Source organism: Ovis canadensis, chromosome 6, assembly GCF_042477335.2.
Source record: "Ovis canadensis isolate MfBH-ARS-UI-01 breed Bighorn chromosome 6, ARS-UI_OviCan_v2, whole genome shotgun sequence".
NCBI lineage: Eukaryota > Metazoa > Chordata > Mammalia > Artiodactyla > Bovidae > Ovis > Ovis canadensis.
In genome coordinates this window covers 22,564,243-22,577,763 of record NC_091250.1, presented here as the reverse complement: position 1 = coordinate 22,577,763, position 13,521 = coordinate 22,564,243, and the positions used below count along the sequence as shown (strand labels likewise).

General features: G+C 44.5%; 1 protein-coding gene across 2 annotated transcripts in view; it reads right to left on the bottom strand.

Moving 5' to 3' along the window:
* SEC24D (SEC24 homolog D, COPII coat complex component) overlaps positions 1–13,521 on the bottom strand; it is a 116,273-nt gene that overhangs the window by 32,473 nt on the left and 70,279 nt on the right. For both annotated transcript variants that reach the window (XM_069593393.1, XM_069593394.1), the window contains exons 9-11: positions 13,279–13,417; positions 10,002–10,117; positions 1,754–1,878 (exon numbers count right to left, since the gene is read on the bottom strand). In XM_069593393.1, coding sequence (XP_069449494.1) covers positions 1,754–1,878; positions 10,002–10,117; positions 13,279–13,417 — 380 coding nt within the window. The remainder of the gene's footprint in view (positions 1–1,753; positions 1,879–10,001; positions 10,118–13,278; positions 13,418–13,521) is intronic.

The following is a 13,521-nucleotide window of genomic DNA, read 5'->3' as shown; positions in this document are numbered from 1 at the left end:
CTTTTATGAGAAATATTTGAGAAGTGGCAGGGAATAGCCGGCAGTATATTTTTACTTTTCTCCTATCTTTGGCCAAAGTCACATGTCTGCTCCAATGGTATATGAAAGGTATGATGACACCTAATAGCGTAATTTTATAACTTACATCAATAGGTTATAAGCTGCATATCACCAGTGTGCTGAAAAGGCACCCGGGGCTGGTGAAGTGACTAGACATGTGAACAGTCATGTGAGAAAGTAGTTTGAAGCAGTTTGAGAGAAGGGGAGAGAGAGAGACTATTTCCAGAAATCAGAGTAGCTTTCACACTCCTCAAGTGTGAAATTCAGATGTAGTATATTAAAGCGGCCCTGTGAGAGGTCTGTGATCAAAGACGTCATTTTCGGCAGAAAGTCCATCCTTGTGAAGTGTCCCTGAGAATGAGGTAACAGAAACTGTAGTCGCAACCGTTGGCAGGCAGCAAGGCCTTTTTTTCGCCCCATCTTCATCTTGCTCCAGCTCATTCTTCACTGCAAGATTCAGTCTGAAATCACCTCCGTGTTTTTTTAAACATTCCCACTGCTTTTCCAAACCATCTCCTTGAGAATATGATGACTTCAGCTTCACAGATACAAACAAAACGACTCCTGGGAGGTCCAGCACCAGCGCTCACTCGGCTGAGCCTCACTCACGGGCACCACAGCCCCAGACGCACGTGGAGCAGAGAGGAGGGGCGCCCGAGCACTCACGCAGCCGTGGGGGCTGTGGACAGCCCAGCCCGCAGAGCACCCTTCCAGGACGGAGGCTGCTGATGTTCAGGGTGTGGGGAGCGGCGGAAGAGATCAAGACTGGCGCACACACTAGGTTTCAGGCGGTCTTCCACAGCCTCTTTTCTTCCTTAAGCTTGCCTTCCATCACATAAACAAAGGCTTTCTCCCTGCTCCAAGTCTCCTGCCTAGATGCTAGGTCCAACCCTAAACAAGCTAGTTTGCATAGGATAAAACATAGTCATGTTTGCTAACACACTTTCCATCTTTCCTTTTATGCACTCCCCCTGCAATGACAAGTCACAGGTCACAGAGGCAGGAAGGCTGCCGAGGGGCCCGACAGGGAACCAGATGGACAGAAAGAAATTTGGCCACAGAGCCGCAATGGTTGCCATGAGGTCAGTTTTCCTGCGTCCCTTAGAAATACCTACCGCAGCAGCAACCACCTGTTTCCACTGGAAAATCAGCGTTTTTGAAAAGGGAAAACGGACTGGCAAGGCTTTTCCCACCACACTGCTGGGATCTTCCTTACCACTTAGAATGGACTTCTATTAGCTTTTGCTTAATTATTCATTTGTTTGTTTGTTTTGGCTCCACCAGGTCTTAGAGACAGCACGCGGGATCTTCGCTCTTTCTTGGGACACGTAAGGGCCTTTCTGTTTTTCAGTTGCGGCATGCCAACTCTTAGTTGTGACATGTAGTTCCCTAACCAGGGGCTGACCCCGAGCCCCCTGCATTGGGACACAGAGTCTTAGTCACTGAGCCAGCAGGGAAGTCCCTAGAATGTGTTTTGAATGTTGCTTACTGTGGCGTTATTTCCTATCAGTTTTCTTTTTCTTGGTACAAAAGAGCACTCTGACTCTTTAAGGATTATTTGATGCTGTTTAAACAATTATCTAATGTCCCCATTAGCAACAAATCTCAATGGGCCATTCAGCACTTGTTTTCTGGCCAATAAATTAATTCGGCAATATTGTGTAAGTTACCAAAAGAATGGAAGTTCCCTTACTTTGGCAGTTTCTCCAGCACGGTTTTCAGCTCTTCACATATGAGCTTCACAAGTCCATTCTTGATGTTACTATATGACACATCAATCATGAAGATGAAGGCTGGTGGGTTGGGAGGCTTATTCTTCTACATGAAAGCAAGCAAATCACACACATATAAAGTTCATGCATTTCATAATCAAATTAAAGCCCCCAGGAACTCTAGAAGGTCATCAGACCTCTCCTTTAATATTTTATGATATAACATCTGTGGAATCAAATCACTTTCTGGAACAGTCTCTGCCACTATAAAAAAGATAAAGCCTGTTTATTTTCCAGGCTGCAACCTGAGTCCCACTACTGAAGTAGACAGGATTATGAGAGCTAGCAGAGAAGGTTCACTTTTGCAGGGCTCAGAAGACATTACGACCCCAGCTGCCCAAAGGTGGGTACAGTCTTGTGGGGGCCTTGCTTATAACCCTCTGCCTTAGGGGAAGAAATGTGTCTAGACCCCTGGCAAACTGTGCTGTCAACAGTACAAAACTATAATTAGTGTTTGTTTTTAAAACTGAAGTTAAACTTCATAAACTTGATTGATTTCATCATGTTCAACTCTTCCTTTATAAGCTCTTTAAAGATATGAAATTCGATACAAAAATATAATTGTATACTGAAAAATTTATACTATATTATCAAATACTTACCTGTTCCTTACATACTTATGGTAAAAAAAAAAAGTTGAATACTGGGTCTTTTTTCTATCTGCTTGAAATAATCACTGTAACATAAAGCAGCTGCTAAATACATTTTGTAGCTTTTGGTTCCTTTACTGGCTGGTGTTCAAACAGCTCTTAGCAAGGGATTTGTCAGTTGGATTGCACAAAATATTTAGGAAATAGAACCACAGGCAAACGTCTTTTGTGACACTAGAGAATAAAGAATTAAGGCTAATTAAATCTTAACTTTAGGATAAATGAAAACTGTTCTAAATTATATTTTAATTGCTACAGTTATAAAATTAGGTGATAATATCTCCCAATTATCTTACTAATTCATCCTATACCCAACTGTAGGGTTAGATGTAACATTTCTCTTATAAAAGTCATTTGTTAAAAAAAAAAAAGAAAAAAAATTGCAGGACTTGAAAACTACCAACCTGATTACTTCATAGTTTTGCCACATCCAGAATCAGACCAACAAAGAAATATAAGAATTCTACTGGACTTCCCTGTTTGTAGAGTGGTTAAGAGTCTGCCTTGCAGTGCAGATGAGACCAGTTCAACCCCTGGTGGAGGAAGATCCCACATGCCTCGGGGCGACTAAGGCTGTGCCCGCCACTGCCACTGCTGAGCCCAGGCTCCACAGGAGAAGCCCGCTCACCACAACCAGAGAAAGCCTGACGCCACAATAAAGACCCAGCTCGGCCCCAAATAAAACAAGTCAGAAAAAAGAAAACAACCACTGCTGTCTACACGAGCAATTTTTATTGCCAACCTCTCAATTTCCACATAATCTAATTCCTGACATGCTTATGCCAATTTACACAGAATTAAAACAACAGTCATTCCCACTGATTGAACCAAAACCTGAGACCACGCCAAACATGCCCTACCACTTTCACCCTCTCTCCAAAGTTCAGCATCCCCAGTTCCCCACTGAATGTCCTCCATTATCTCCAGGCTACACATTTCTACATCATGCATCCCTCTAACTTGTTTTCTGCATCTTCTTCATCTTCGTCACTTTGTGTGTTAGACACTTCAGTCACGTCTGATTCTTTGCGACCCCATGGACTGTGGTCCACCAGGCTCCTCTGTCCATGGGATTCTCCAGACAAGAGTACTGGAGTGGGCTGCCATGCCCTTCTTCAGGGGATCTTCCCAACCCAGGGATCAGACCCAGTCTCCGGCATTGCAGGCAGATTCTTTACCATCTGAGCCACCTACACAAAACTAATACATCATTCCCTTAAGGAACATTGCCTTCCAACAGCTCTATCAATAACATCACTACACATCAACCCAAAGGCTTGGAAATGTGAAATTAGATGTGACGCTTCCTTTTCTTTCCATCAAGTTCCATCGATTTATTCTTCCAAAATGCTTCTTTCGCATGTCTTACCCCACCCGCCTCTTAGCCACTGGGAAGCATCTCATCTCAGGCCTTAACACCTGTACTGGCCCCATCACTGGCTGCCTTCACCCAGAACTCCACCCAGGCACCCCAGCGGGCTTTGTCCAGCCAAGCCTAGCAATGGATGAACTCTATACGCTGGTTTACCGCATCATCTCACTAAAACTGCTCTCTTGAAGCTCACAGACCTCCTGGCTGCAAACTACAGCGATCTGAAATAAAACCCAGCTCTCCTCAATCTCTGTCTCTGCAGCTTTCAGCCTGGCAGGCCACTTTCCCTTTTTCAGCTGCCCAGACACAAGGTGTCATTTCCCCTCCCACTCGTCTGATCTCCTCCTCTGTTTCTCACTTTCTTACCTCTTCCAAAGGACACCTTCCTCGCTCTCGCTACCACATGCTCCAGCGCAGAATCTCACTTGCTCATTTTTAAGCAGCACCTCTCTATCGGCGACTCCTCAGGTTCCCTCTGCAGGGCCTGTTTCCTGAGCTCCCAGCCAGCATTCCGTCAGCTACAGCACAGCACGCCTCCCCAGCAAGGCCCCACCAGCGCCTTACACTCGGAAGTGTAGACAACACTTCTCCCACTCCTGCTAGTCTTCCACAAGGAACTTAGAGAAAGCAAGATCCTCTCAAACAATCCGGGCTTTACATCCCTCTCTCTCCGGAACCGTCCACCTCCCTTACCAGCCACACGGAGTTAACTGTGAAGCCTCTGCGGCTCCTTCTCGTTCCAGTAACCAAATGTGGACCCTCATTTTCTTTCCTTTTAAAATGATTTTCAATAGTGGTAAAACACAGAAAACAATCTACCGTCCTAACCATTTGCACCTCCTTGGGGGCTCCGTGGTATAGAATCTGCCCGCTAGTGCAGGAGGCACTGGAGACTTGGGTTTGATCCCTGGGTGGGGAAGACCCCCTGGAGCAGGAAATGGCACCCCACTCCAGTATTCTTGCCTGGAAAATTCCACGGACAGAGGAGCCTGGCAGAGCACAGTCGATGGAGTCACGAAAGAGTCGGACACAGCCTAGCGACTAAACAAGAACAGCCGCCATTGTTAAGTGTAAATTCTGTGCTATCACGCACACTCACATTGTTGGGCAACTGTCACCACTATCCGTCTCTAGCACGCGAAACGGAAACTTCATACGCATTAACAATCACTTACCACCCCCCGCCCCAGTCCCTGTGAACTGCTGTTCTACATTCCTAATTTCTGTCTCTATGAGCTGAACCACTCTAGGTAATGCATATAAGTAAAATCCTACAGTATTCGTCATTTATGCGACTGGCTTCTCTAAGCATAATGTCCTAAACATGCATCCATGTTGCAGCGCGTGTCAGAATTCCCTTCGTTTCTCAGGCTCGCTAATACTGCATGGCATGTACACTCCGCATTTCATTCATCCGTTCATCCATCTACGGTACCTGGGGGTCCTTCCACCTTTTGGCTATTGTGACTAATGCTGTTATGAACACAGATGTACAGATCTCCCTCTCTGAGACTCTCTTTTCAATTATTTTGGGAATATAGCCAGAAGTGGAATTGCTGGACCATTTGGCAATTCAATTTTTAATTTTTTTTTCCTGAGGAATTGCTAAATGACCCTCATTTCCTCTTGCATGTTAACTGGTTAACTACTACATTCACCAACCTCCCTCCTCTCAGGACATGTACTGCTGTCAGAATAAAGTACCCAAGGCACAACACAGACCCCAGTGCTGCTCCTCTGAGGACAGGCAGCCTACCGAGCCTCCAGCTGGGCACCGAGCCATGTCAGAAGGGTGCTCAATGCTGCGCGACACTAGAATGAAGGCGTAGAAGGGTGGGTGGGTTAACAGCAACAGTTCCCTCTCAGCCTTTGACTGTCCTCATGGCCTACTGAATTAAGAAAATTCTTCAATGGCCTGGCATTTGAAACTCTCCATAATACTCATTCAGCAAACACATATAGAGGCCTAAGAGATCAAAGCTATGCCAAGCCTAGCGGAACATAAAAGGATGGTCCGGTCTCAAAACAACTTCCCAGCTTTACTTCCTATCATGCCCCCAAACACATTCCTCCAATTTAAGTGTTTGCCATTTTCAAAACATTTTCTATCCAGAAGTCACAACCTAGTGGGCCTGGGCCAAGAAAAATATTTCCTTGGCAGGAAAAACTATTTTGTTTGGCACAGTGTTTTTTAAAAATATTTGAATGTGACTGTGTTTTGGGGGAAAGAGGAATATACTCTCTAATTATTCTAGTCCCTCTACCAGGGCCCCACTGTTCATCTACAAAGCCCACCTCACCCCCAAAAGTGCTAACTCGCTTCAGTCGCATGGACTCTGTGTGGCCCTATGGACTGTGGCCTGCCAGGCTCCTCTGTCCATGGGATTCTCCCAGCAAGAGTGCTGGAGTGAGCTGCCCAAAGGACCTGGAGTGAGCTGCACATACCCCTGAGAAGCTGCTTCTGCTCACCACTTAGTTTCCCCTTCCGTTTTCACGTGTCCATCCTCCGCTCAAATGGCACTTACTTTCTAAAGCCCTTCTTCAGTCCTCTCCAAATCAGAAATGATTGCTCATCTGTTTTCTCATGGGACTCTGATTATTCTACTCTCGTAGCATTTCCATTTGGATTTATAATTATGTACTTTTCTTATCAGGTCTCTATGCATGGTAAGGACTGAGATCAGGTTCATATCCTTGCTAGTTTTGGAATTATAACCAATAAGCCTTGGACATACTAGGTATAAAACAAATGTCAAAGTGAACCAAAATTAAATGGAGAAACTACATTAAAAAAAAAAAAAAGACTAGTTTGGAATGAAAGTTTACCTCCCAGGTATACTATATGCATAGATAGATACATTCCGTAAACTTCAAGGTAAAAAACTTCCAGTTATGAGACAGAGCTGGGTCTTTTTTTCTAGGAAAACTATACGGTGATTTTGCAAATACATGCCAACTATCACAGCACACAGATAGGGAACAGGGGTTGTGCAGTCACACAGACGTGGTTTCCAGTCTGGCCCCATCATTTTCTATATGTATGGCCTGAGGCTGGCACTTAAGATCTCTAAGCCTCAGTTTCCCCACATCATGGTGGTAACTAACCACATGAGTTGGCACAGAGCATCACTCACAGTGAATGCTCATGAGTGTTGATTTTATTATCTAAAGTTGGCATTAAGACAAACTCAAATGAATAGTAAAAATGTGATTTTGTAATTCTCCTTTACGTTTGTATGGTGTTAAAAAATACACATATAAATTAAAGACTTTTTTTTAATGTGGACCATTTTTTTTAACATCTTTATTAACTTTGTTACAATATTGCTTCTGTTTTTTTATGTTTTGGTTTTGGGCTGTGAGGCATGTAGAATCTTTAGCCCCCTTACCAGGAACTGACCCACACCTTCTGCATTGGAAGGTGAAGTCTTAGCCACTGAACCACCAGGGAGGTCACATACAAATTAAATACGCTCATACAAATTCCCTAAGGCAATTCATTATTATACTTCATTTACATTTTAAGTTATAATTAAATTTTAAGATATTAAGAGTATCTTTTTATTATGAACCTTATTTGGAATAATAAAAGGAACATTAAACTTATTTTTAAAAACCCTTCAAAATGTACAGTTTTTATTTGGTTCCTTGCCCGCTGTGTGAGATTTCCCATCAATGAGATGTCTGGAGCATTTCCACATAGCAGAGTTTGAAGATACTGAGACTTTTGTTCCCAGAAATAGATTTGACTCCCTGCCTAGGTTTCTACTAAAAAAGCAGAAAATCAAGATAATACAGCCTTTTTGGCAGAGAACTGGAAACTCGGAGCATAGTTAGATTTATACTCCAGCTGCAAAGACCAGTGAATAAATTTTCTGTCACTAGGTTACAATAGCTCTATTATATTTAATTAGAACTTCAAATGTTTCTGTTCTGCCTAGTCCTTTTCCTTCAGTCAGTAACAGTTAAAGGACAAATAAGCTGTCCAAAAGCAACTGGTACTTTAGGACACCTTTTTCCTGTGAAATAAATCATTTGTACCAAAAAATGTTTTCACATTTCCCCTAAATATGTTTCAATGTTACACTTGAAACTAATAGAGCCTGAACTCTTCTTTGATAACTAGGTCTATGTCATGTGTGAAAAACTCATATAACACACTAAAATAAATGAAAAAGGCATATTAACGAGACAACATTTTTAAATTCACTCAGTTGGAAAAACTTCTAATTAGGAACAATGTTCTTTGCAATTTTTTCTCAACACAAGTGGGCTGGCCCCCTAGCGAACATCTAGGGAAGACGTCTGTGGGTCAGAGGCAGTTTCCTGAGGACTGGGCCCTCTGGAGCACTCGTTTTTGGAAGGGAAAGTAAGTCAGAATGACTGTTTCTTCAAGTCTACACATAGCACTTCAGATGCAAGCTAAAACTTGAAGTGACATCCAAGAAGATGTTTTCAAACCACGAAAGAATTTTAAAGACCTGCAAGATACCCATAATGACGTCACTATCACTAGGAGGTTGGAGGAGGGCAACAGCTGATCCTGGGAGTAGGGACACACTAGCAAATTCATTTCCTCGTCCACTGACTCACTTGCCCACCCGTCTGCACACAATGATCAGTTGCCTACCCTGTGGCAGGAACTGTGGAAGCTGCCGTAAGGACAGCTAGGACAGGGCCTACCTGGTGGCCCAGTGGTTAAGAATCCACCTGCCAGGGCAGGGAACCCGGGCTCAATCCCTGGTCTGGGAAGATCCCACATGCTACAAAGCAACTAAACCCAGGTGCCGCAACTACTGAAGCTCACGGCTCTGTGAGCTGGGCTCTGCAACAGAGGCTGGGCTCACAGAGGCTGGGCTCTGCAACAGAGGCTGGGCTCTGCAACAGAGGCTGGGCTCTGCAACAGAGGCTGGGCTCACAGAGACTGGGCTCTGCAACAGAGGCTGGGCTCTGCAACAGAGGCTGGGCTCACAGAGGCTGGGCTCTGCAACAGAGGCTGGGCTCACAGAGGCTGGGCTCTGCAACAGAGAAGCCAGCATAGGGAGGCGCCCTCACATCCCATCTGGCGAGTGGCGCCCACTCGCTGCAACTAGAGAACGCCCTGGGAGCAACGACGACTCAGCGCAGCCAGAAATCAAGCCATCAAATTCAAAAAAGCTAATATATTAAAAAAAAAAAAACATAGCGAGGACAGATTCTTGTTCCCAATGATATCAGAATCTAGGAAGAGGGAAAACATAGGAAGATTTAAATTCTATGGGGATAACTGCTAAAACAGATACCCGGACCAAATTATGTGGAAGACAAATCAGAACATTTAGTAAATAACAACCACGATGAAGTCAGAGAAAGTCAGATGAAGTCAGAGAGACACTCACATAAAATAAAATTTCAGCCAGAGATTAGAGAATAAGTAGGAATTTGGTGGGTGGGATATGCAGAGCTGTAACAAGAGGATGAAAACGCAGTCAAAGTCAAAAGAACATCTTAGATACAAGCATGGAGTTGAGCAGAGGCGTGATCCTTTCAGGGTATGGGAGCCAGAGTTTTGTACAATTGAAGATGCAGCTGAGGTGGGAGCTAATGGTCTTATAAGGAAACAAACTTTTGAATTTAATTTTTTAGATTGAGGCAGTAGGAGGAGTCTCACAGTTACATTTTAAAGCAAGGAAGCCAGAGGACAGGATCCCGGGCTGCTGAAATAACCTAAGGGCGATTCTGAGAGCCTAACGTACGGTGGTGCCAGCGGGAGTGGAGAAGAGAGCCAGAGAAACACGCCAACAGCCTTGCCGACCATACTGGCTGACCTTCAGCCTGAGAAGGGAGATTCTTTGGGGATGACTGACAAAACAAATAGGGCAGAGGTGCTGTAGGGAACCGCTGCATTAAGAACTAGCATATTCTCTCTTAAAGGGACATAAAAATGAAATCATTATTTTTTTCTTCCTGTCATTGCAGCGGATGGTCTGGCTGTTTAATCACATTAACAGCCTAGACGGCTTGATCTGTGTCTTAGGGATTTCTACTTCCCCATGGCACCACTCAAATGCTTTGGTTGTGAATTAAGAGTCAGTTCATTAAACATGAAAGTTATTCACTTGTATCTGATATCCATATATAAACACTGTTAGTCCTGGGAGTACTTACCCTGCAGTAATCCAAAGTAGCAACATATTCATACGATCCTAGAGATAACTCTGGCTTCTCATAGTGGTCCAGTCTTCTCCCGATGTGGTCCAGATGTTGGAAATAGAATGGTGGAACTAATAAAAACAAAATAGGAAAGGGAATCTTTTGTTTTTACAACACAGACAATTTAGTAAGTTCTCAAAGTTTATTATGGGAGGAAAGGAGTTAGTATGAGGGGAAAAAAGCATTTTAAAGCTGGAATGTAGCATATTCTAAAAATCCACTAGTCCTTCTTTCCAGTCTTGGAAAGAATGAGGGTTTTCCAAAATATCTTCCTGACCCTTCTGCCAGTTATTGATGACAAAGAACATTAATGGTCTGGATCATTACAGAGAAGCAGCAGATAAAAGCACCGGAGTTTTTAAATCATCACAACCAAAAGTTAGTTCTCCCTATTTAATTACCTTTTCTCAAAGGAATTCTAACTTTTCAAACTATTTAAATTTTCAACACCCCAGCAAATATACATTGGTTATTTGGACTATACTATTAGCTCTAATGTTTATTATCTTTTAATCAGAGATGTCTTCAGCCATGGGGAGTTTGCACGGTAATCTTTAATGTCTGGGCTTCAGAGTAGAGACGATTACTGTATTAGGGAAAGACTACACCATGAGATCTCAGCTCAGGAACTCTTAATTTGATTCAAATGTCTAAGAAGGTTAGTTCTGGCAAAGGCCTGGAAGTCATCCAATAGGACAGGAACACTTATGACTCACACACTGAACTCTTGGACAAATAAGGCCTGGTATCTCTGTGCAAACTCTACTGCCTTGAGAAGAACGGGGCTGACTATTAAGCGACTGACAACAGGGGTGCTTAGAATAACTAGCTGTGCTCTGGTTTTAAGCATTTCATAAAGAACAACATTTTCCTTTGTAAAACCGTGTAACTAATGACTTGTTTTAAAACCAATAACTCAGTATTGTTTATTTTTAGTTATGAATTTAGCACAGGGGTTGGGCTTCCCTGGTGGCTCAGCTGGTAAGGAATCCGACTGCAATGTGGGAGACCTGGGTTCGATCCCTGGGTTGGGAAGATCCCTTGGAGAAGGGAAAGGCTACCCACTCCAGTATTCTGGCCTGGAGAACTCCATGGACTGTATAGTCCATGAGGTCACAAAGAGTCAGACACGACTGAGTGACTTTCACTATCACTAGTACATGGGTTGTAAGAGTACTGTTTTCTTAGTTTGGACCTAGGAAAATAGTCACTAAGGCTTGCTTTTTTTTTTTTCTATTTTCTTACTATATTGTGGCCATTTCTTTTTAAACAAGTTTTATAAGATTCACTTGTACATAGGGATCTCTGAACTTGGAATATTCAGTGTTCTGAAAAGATTGTGGCAGTGGGAAGCTGATAGTCTCAGCTGAGCTAAGAAGGCTATGACGGCCTTAAACTGCTCTCCTGTTATGTTTAGCACGCTCAGTTACTTAGTCGTGTCCAACTCATCTGAAACCCGACTGCAGCCTGTCAGGTTCCTCTATCCATGGAATTTTCCAGGCAAGAATAGATGAGATGGATAATACTACACCAGCTGTTCCAGGATGTATGAGTGGTACTTTCTACACACTTTCTAGAATTTATTTTTATTCACACATCTACATGTAACTGTCGAAAAAAAAATTCCCCTTAAAATCAATTAGCTTTACATTTGTTAGCATTTACTATTACCTGCCATGTTTTATAAACCAGATTCAAGTCCCCCCATAAATTACATGCGGCCATGTGACACCTGTCTTCCTGCGTTTTTGGCCTCAAGTTCTTCCGACTGAGAGAGGATCCCTGACGTTTTGAAGGAAAACAGAGCGAAGCCATTTGACAATGCCAGCAAGGTTCTAACAAGCCTTGCCTTCTCTAAACCTAAATGAAGAATGCAGCTACCAGTGTACCTCTAAGGGGGTCTGGCTTTCTTGCAGGAACAAATATTGGAATCTAGTATTTTTGCTGACAAAGGTCCATATAGCCAAAGCTACGGTTTTTCCAGTAGTTATGTATGGATGTGAGAGTTGGACCATAAAGAAAGCTGAGTGCCAAAGAATTTATGCTTTTGAACTGTGGTGTTGAAGAAGACTCCTGAGAATCCCTTGGAAAGCAAGCAGATGAAACCAGTCAGTCCTAAAGGAAATCAACCCTGAGTATTCATTGGAAGGACTGATGCTTAAGCTCTAATACTGTGGCTACCTAATGTGAAAAAGAGACTCACTGGAAAAGACCCTCATGCTGGGAAAGACTGAAGGCAATAGAAGGGGGTGACAGAGGATGAGATGGTTGGATGGCATCACTGACTCAGTGGACATAAGTCTGAGCAAACTCAAGGAGACAGTGAAGGACAGGGAAGCCTGGCGTGCTGCAGTCCATAGGATCGCAGAGTCAGACACAACTTAGCAACTGAACAACAACGTGAACAACCCTATTAGCAAATGAACACAGCAGCTTCCTAGGAGTGGACACCTGAGGCATTCCCTTGGGTGTTTTTACTCTACCAGGAAGCGGCAGGGCCTTTTAAGGCTTCGCACGGACACTTTGGGCATGAGGCCAGAGAAAACAAAGATCCTAGATGCTCTTTGCGGATGGGTCCTGGATGGATCTCTGATCACCTTGCGAAGAAAGTTGAGGGCTTGAGTGAACACGCTGGGACTTGGTGGAGGCGTGGCAAAAATGCTCCAGGAGAGGCCTTTGCCATCTCCTGACATCTTCCCCCAAAACGAAAGCACTTGGAAGCGTGTGCTCACAGGGTTCCTGAAATGCAGATCCCAGGGTTGTGTAGGATTTGGCTGCAGATTTCGTGAAGCACGAGCGATGGACCTTCCTTAGAAAGAGCAGCAAAGGCGGAGAACCAGCGGAGCCTGCTGGCACCAGTATACCCACTGTGTGCGGAACAGGGGCCACAGCCGCTGCAGGGCGAGAGCGCTCCCGGGGGCCCGTCCTCCAGACAAAGCTGGGAACCGAGATCCCACGCCACAGCACGGGGCTTTTAAAGGTCTTTTTGAGGAGGCCTCACTCTGTCAGTCTCCTGCACTGGGTGGGGGCTGGGCGAAGCCATGGGCTGTGTTTAGGGTGCGAGTGCACAAGGCGGCCAGCATTGCTCCCCCACCAGGGCACGGCCTCGAGCCGAGAGGTCACGGACGTGATGACGCAGGCCCTTGAGCCGAGAGGTCACGGACGTGATGACGCAGGCAGGAAACCGCCGAGGGAGCAGCCGGCTCTCAGACCCGCCGCGGGCACCACTCACCGTCATTCACGCAGCTGCAGAAGCCGCACTGGTACCTCCTCCCGCCCTCGATGAACTGCATGAACGGGCACATGTAGGCTTTGCACCTGTTGCATCTGACTGGTCCAGTCTCCCCGTGGTTTACCAGGTAGAGAGGCGTCTACAGGAAGCAAGCAGAAGCGAGAGACACGTGGGCACAGGGCTTCCAGGTTTCTTCTGAAGTCCTACCATTGTAGTCACTGAAATGTGAAAACTCCAGACTCA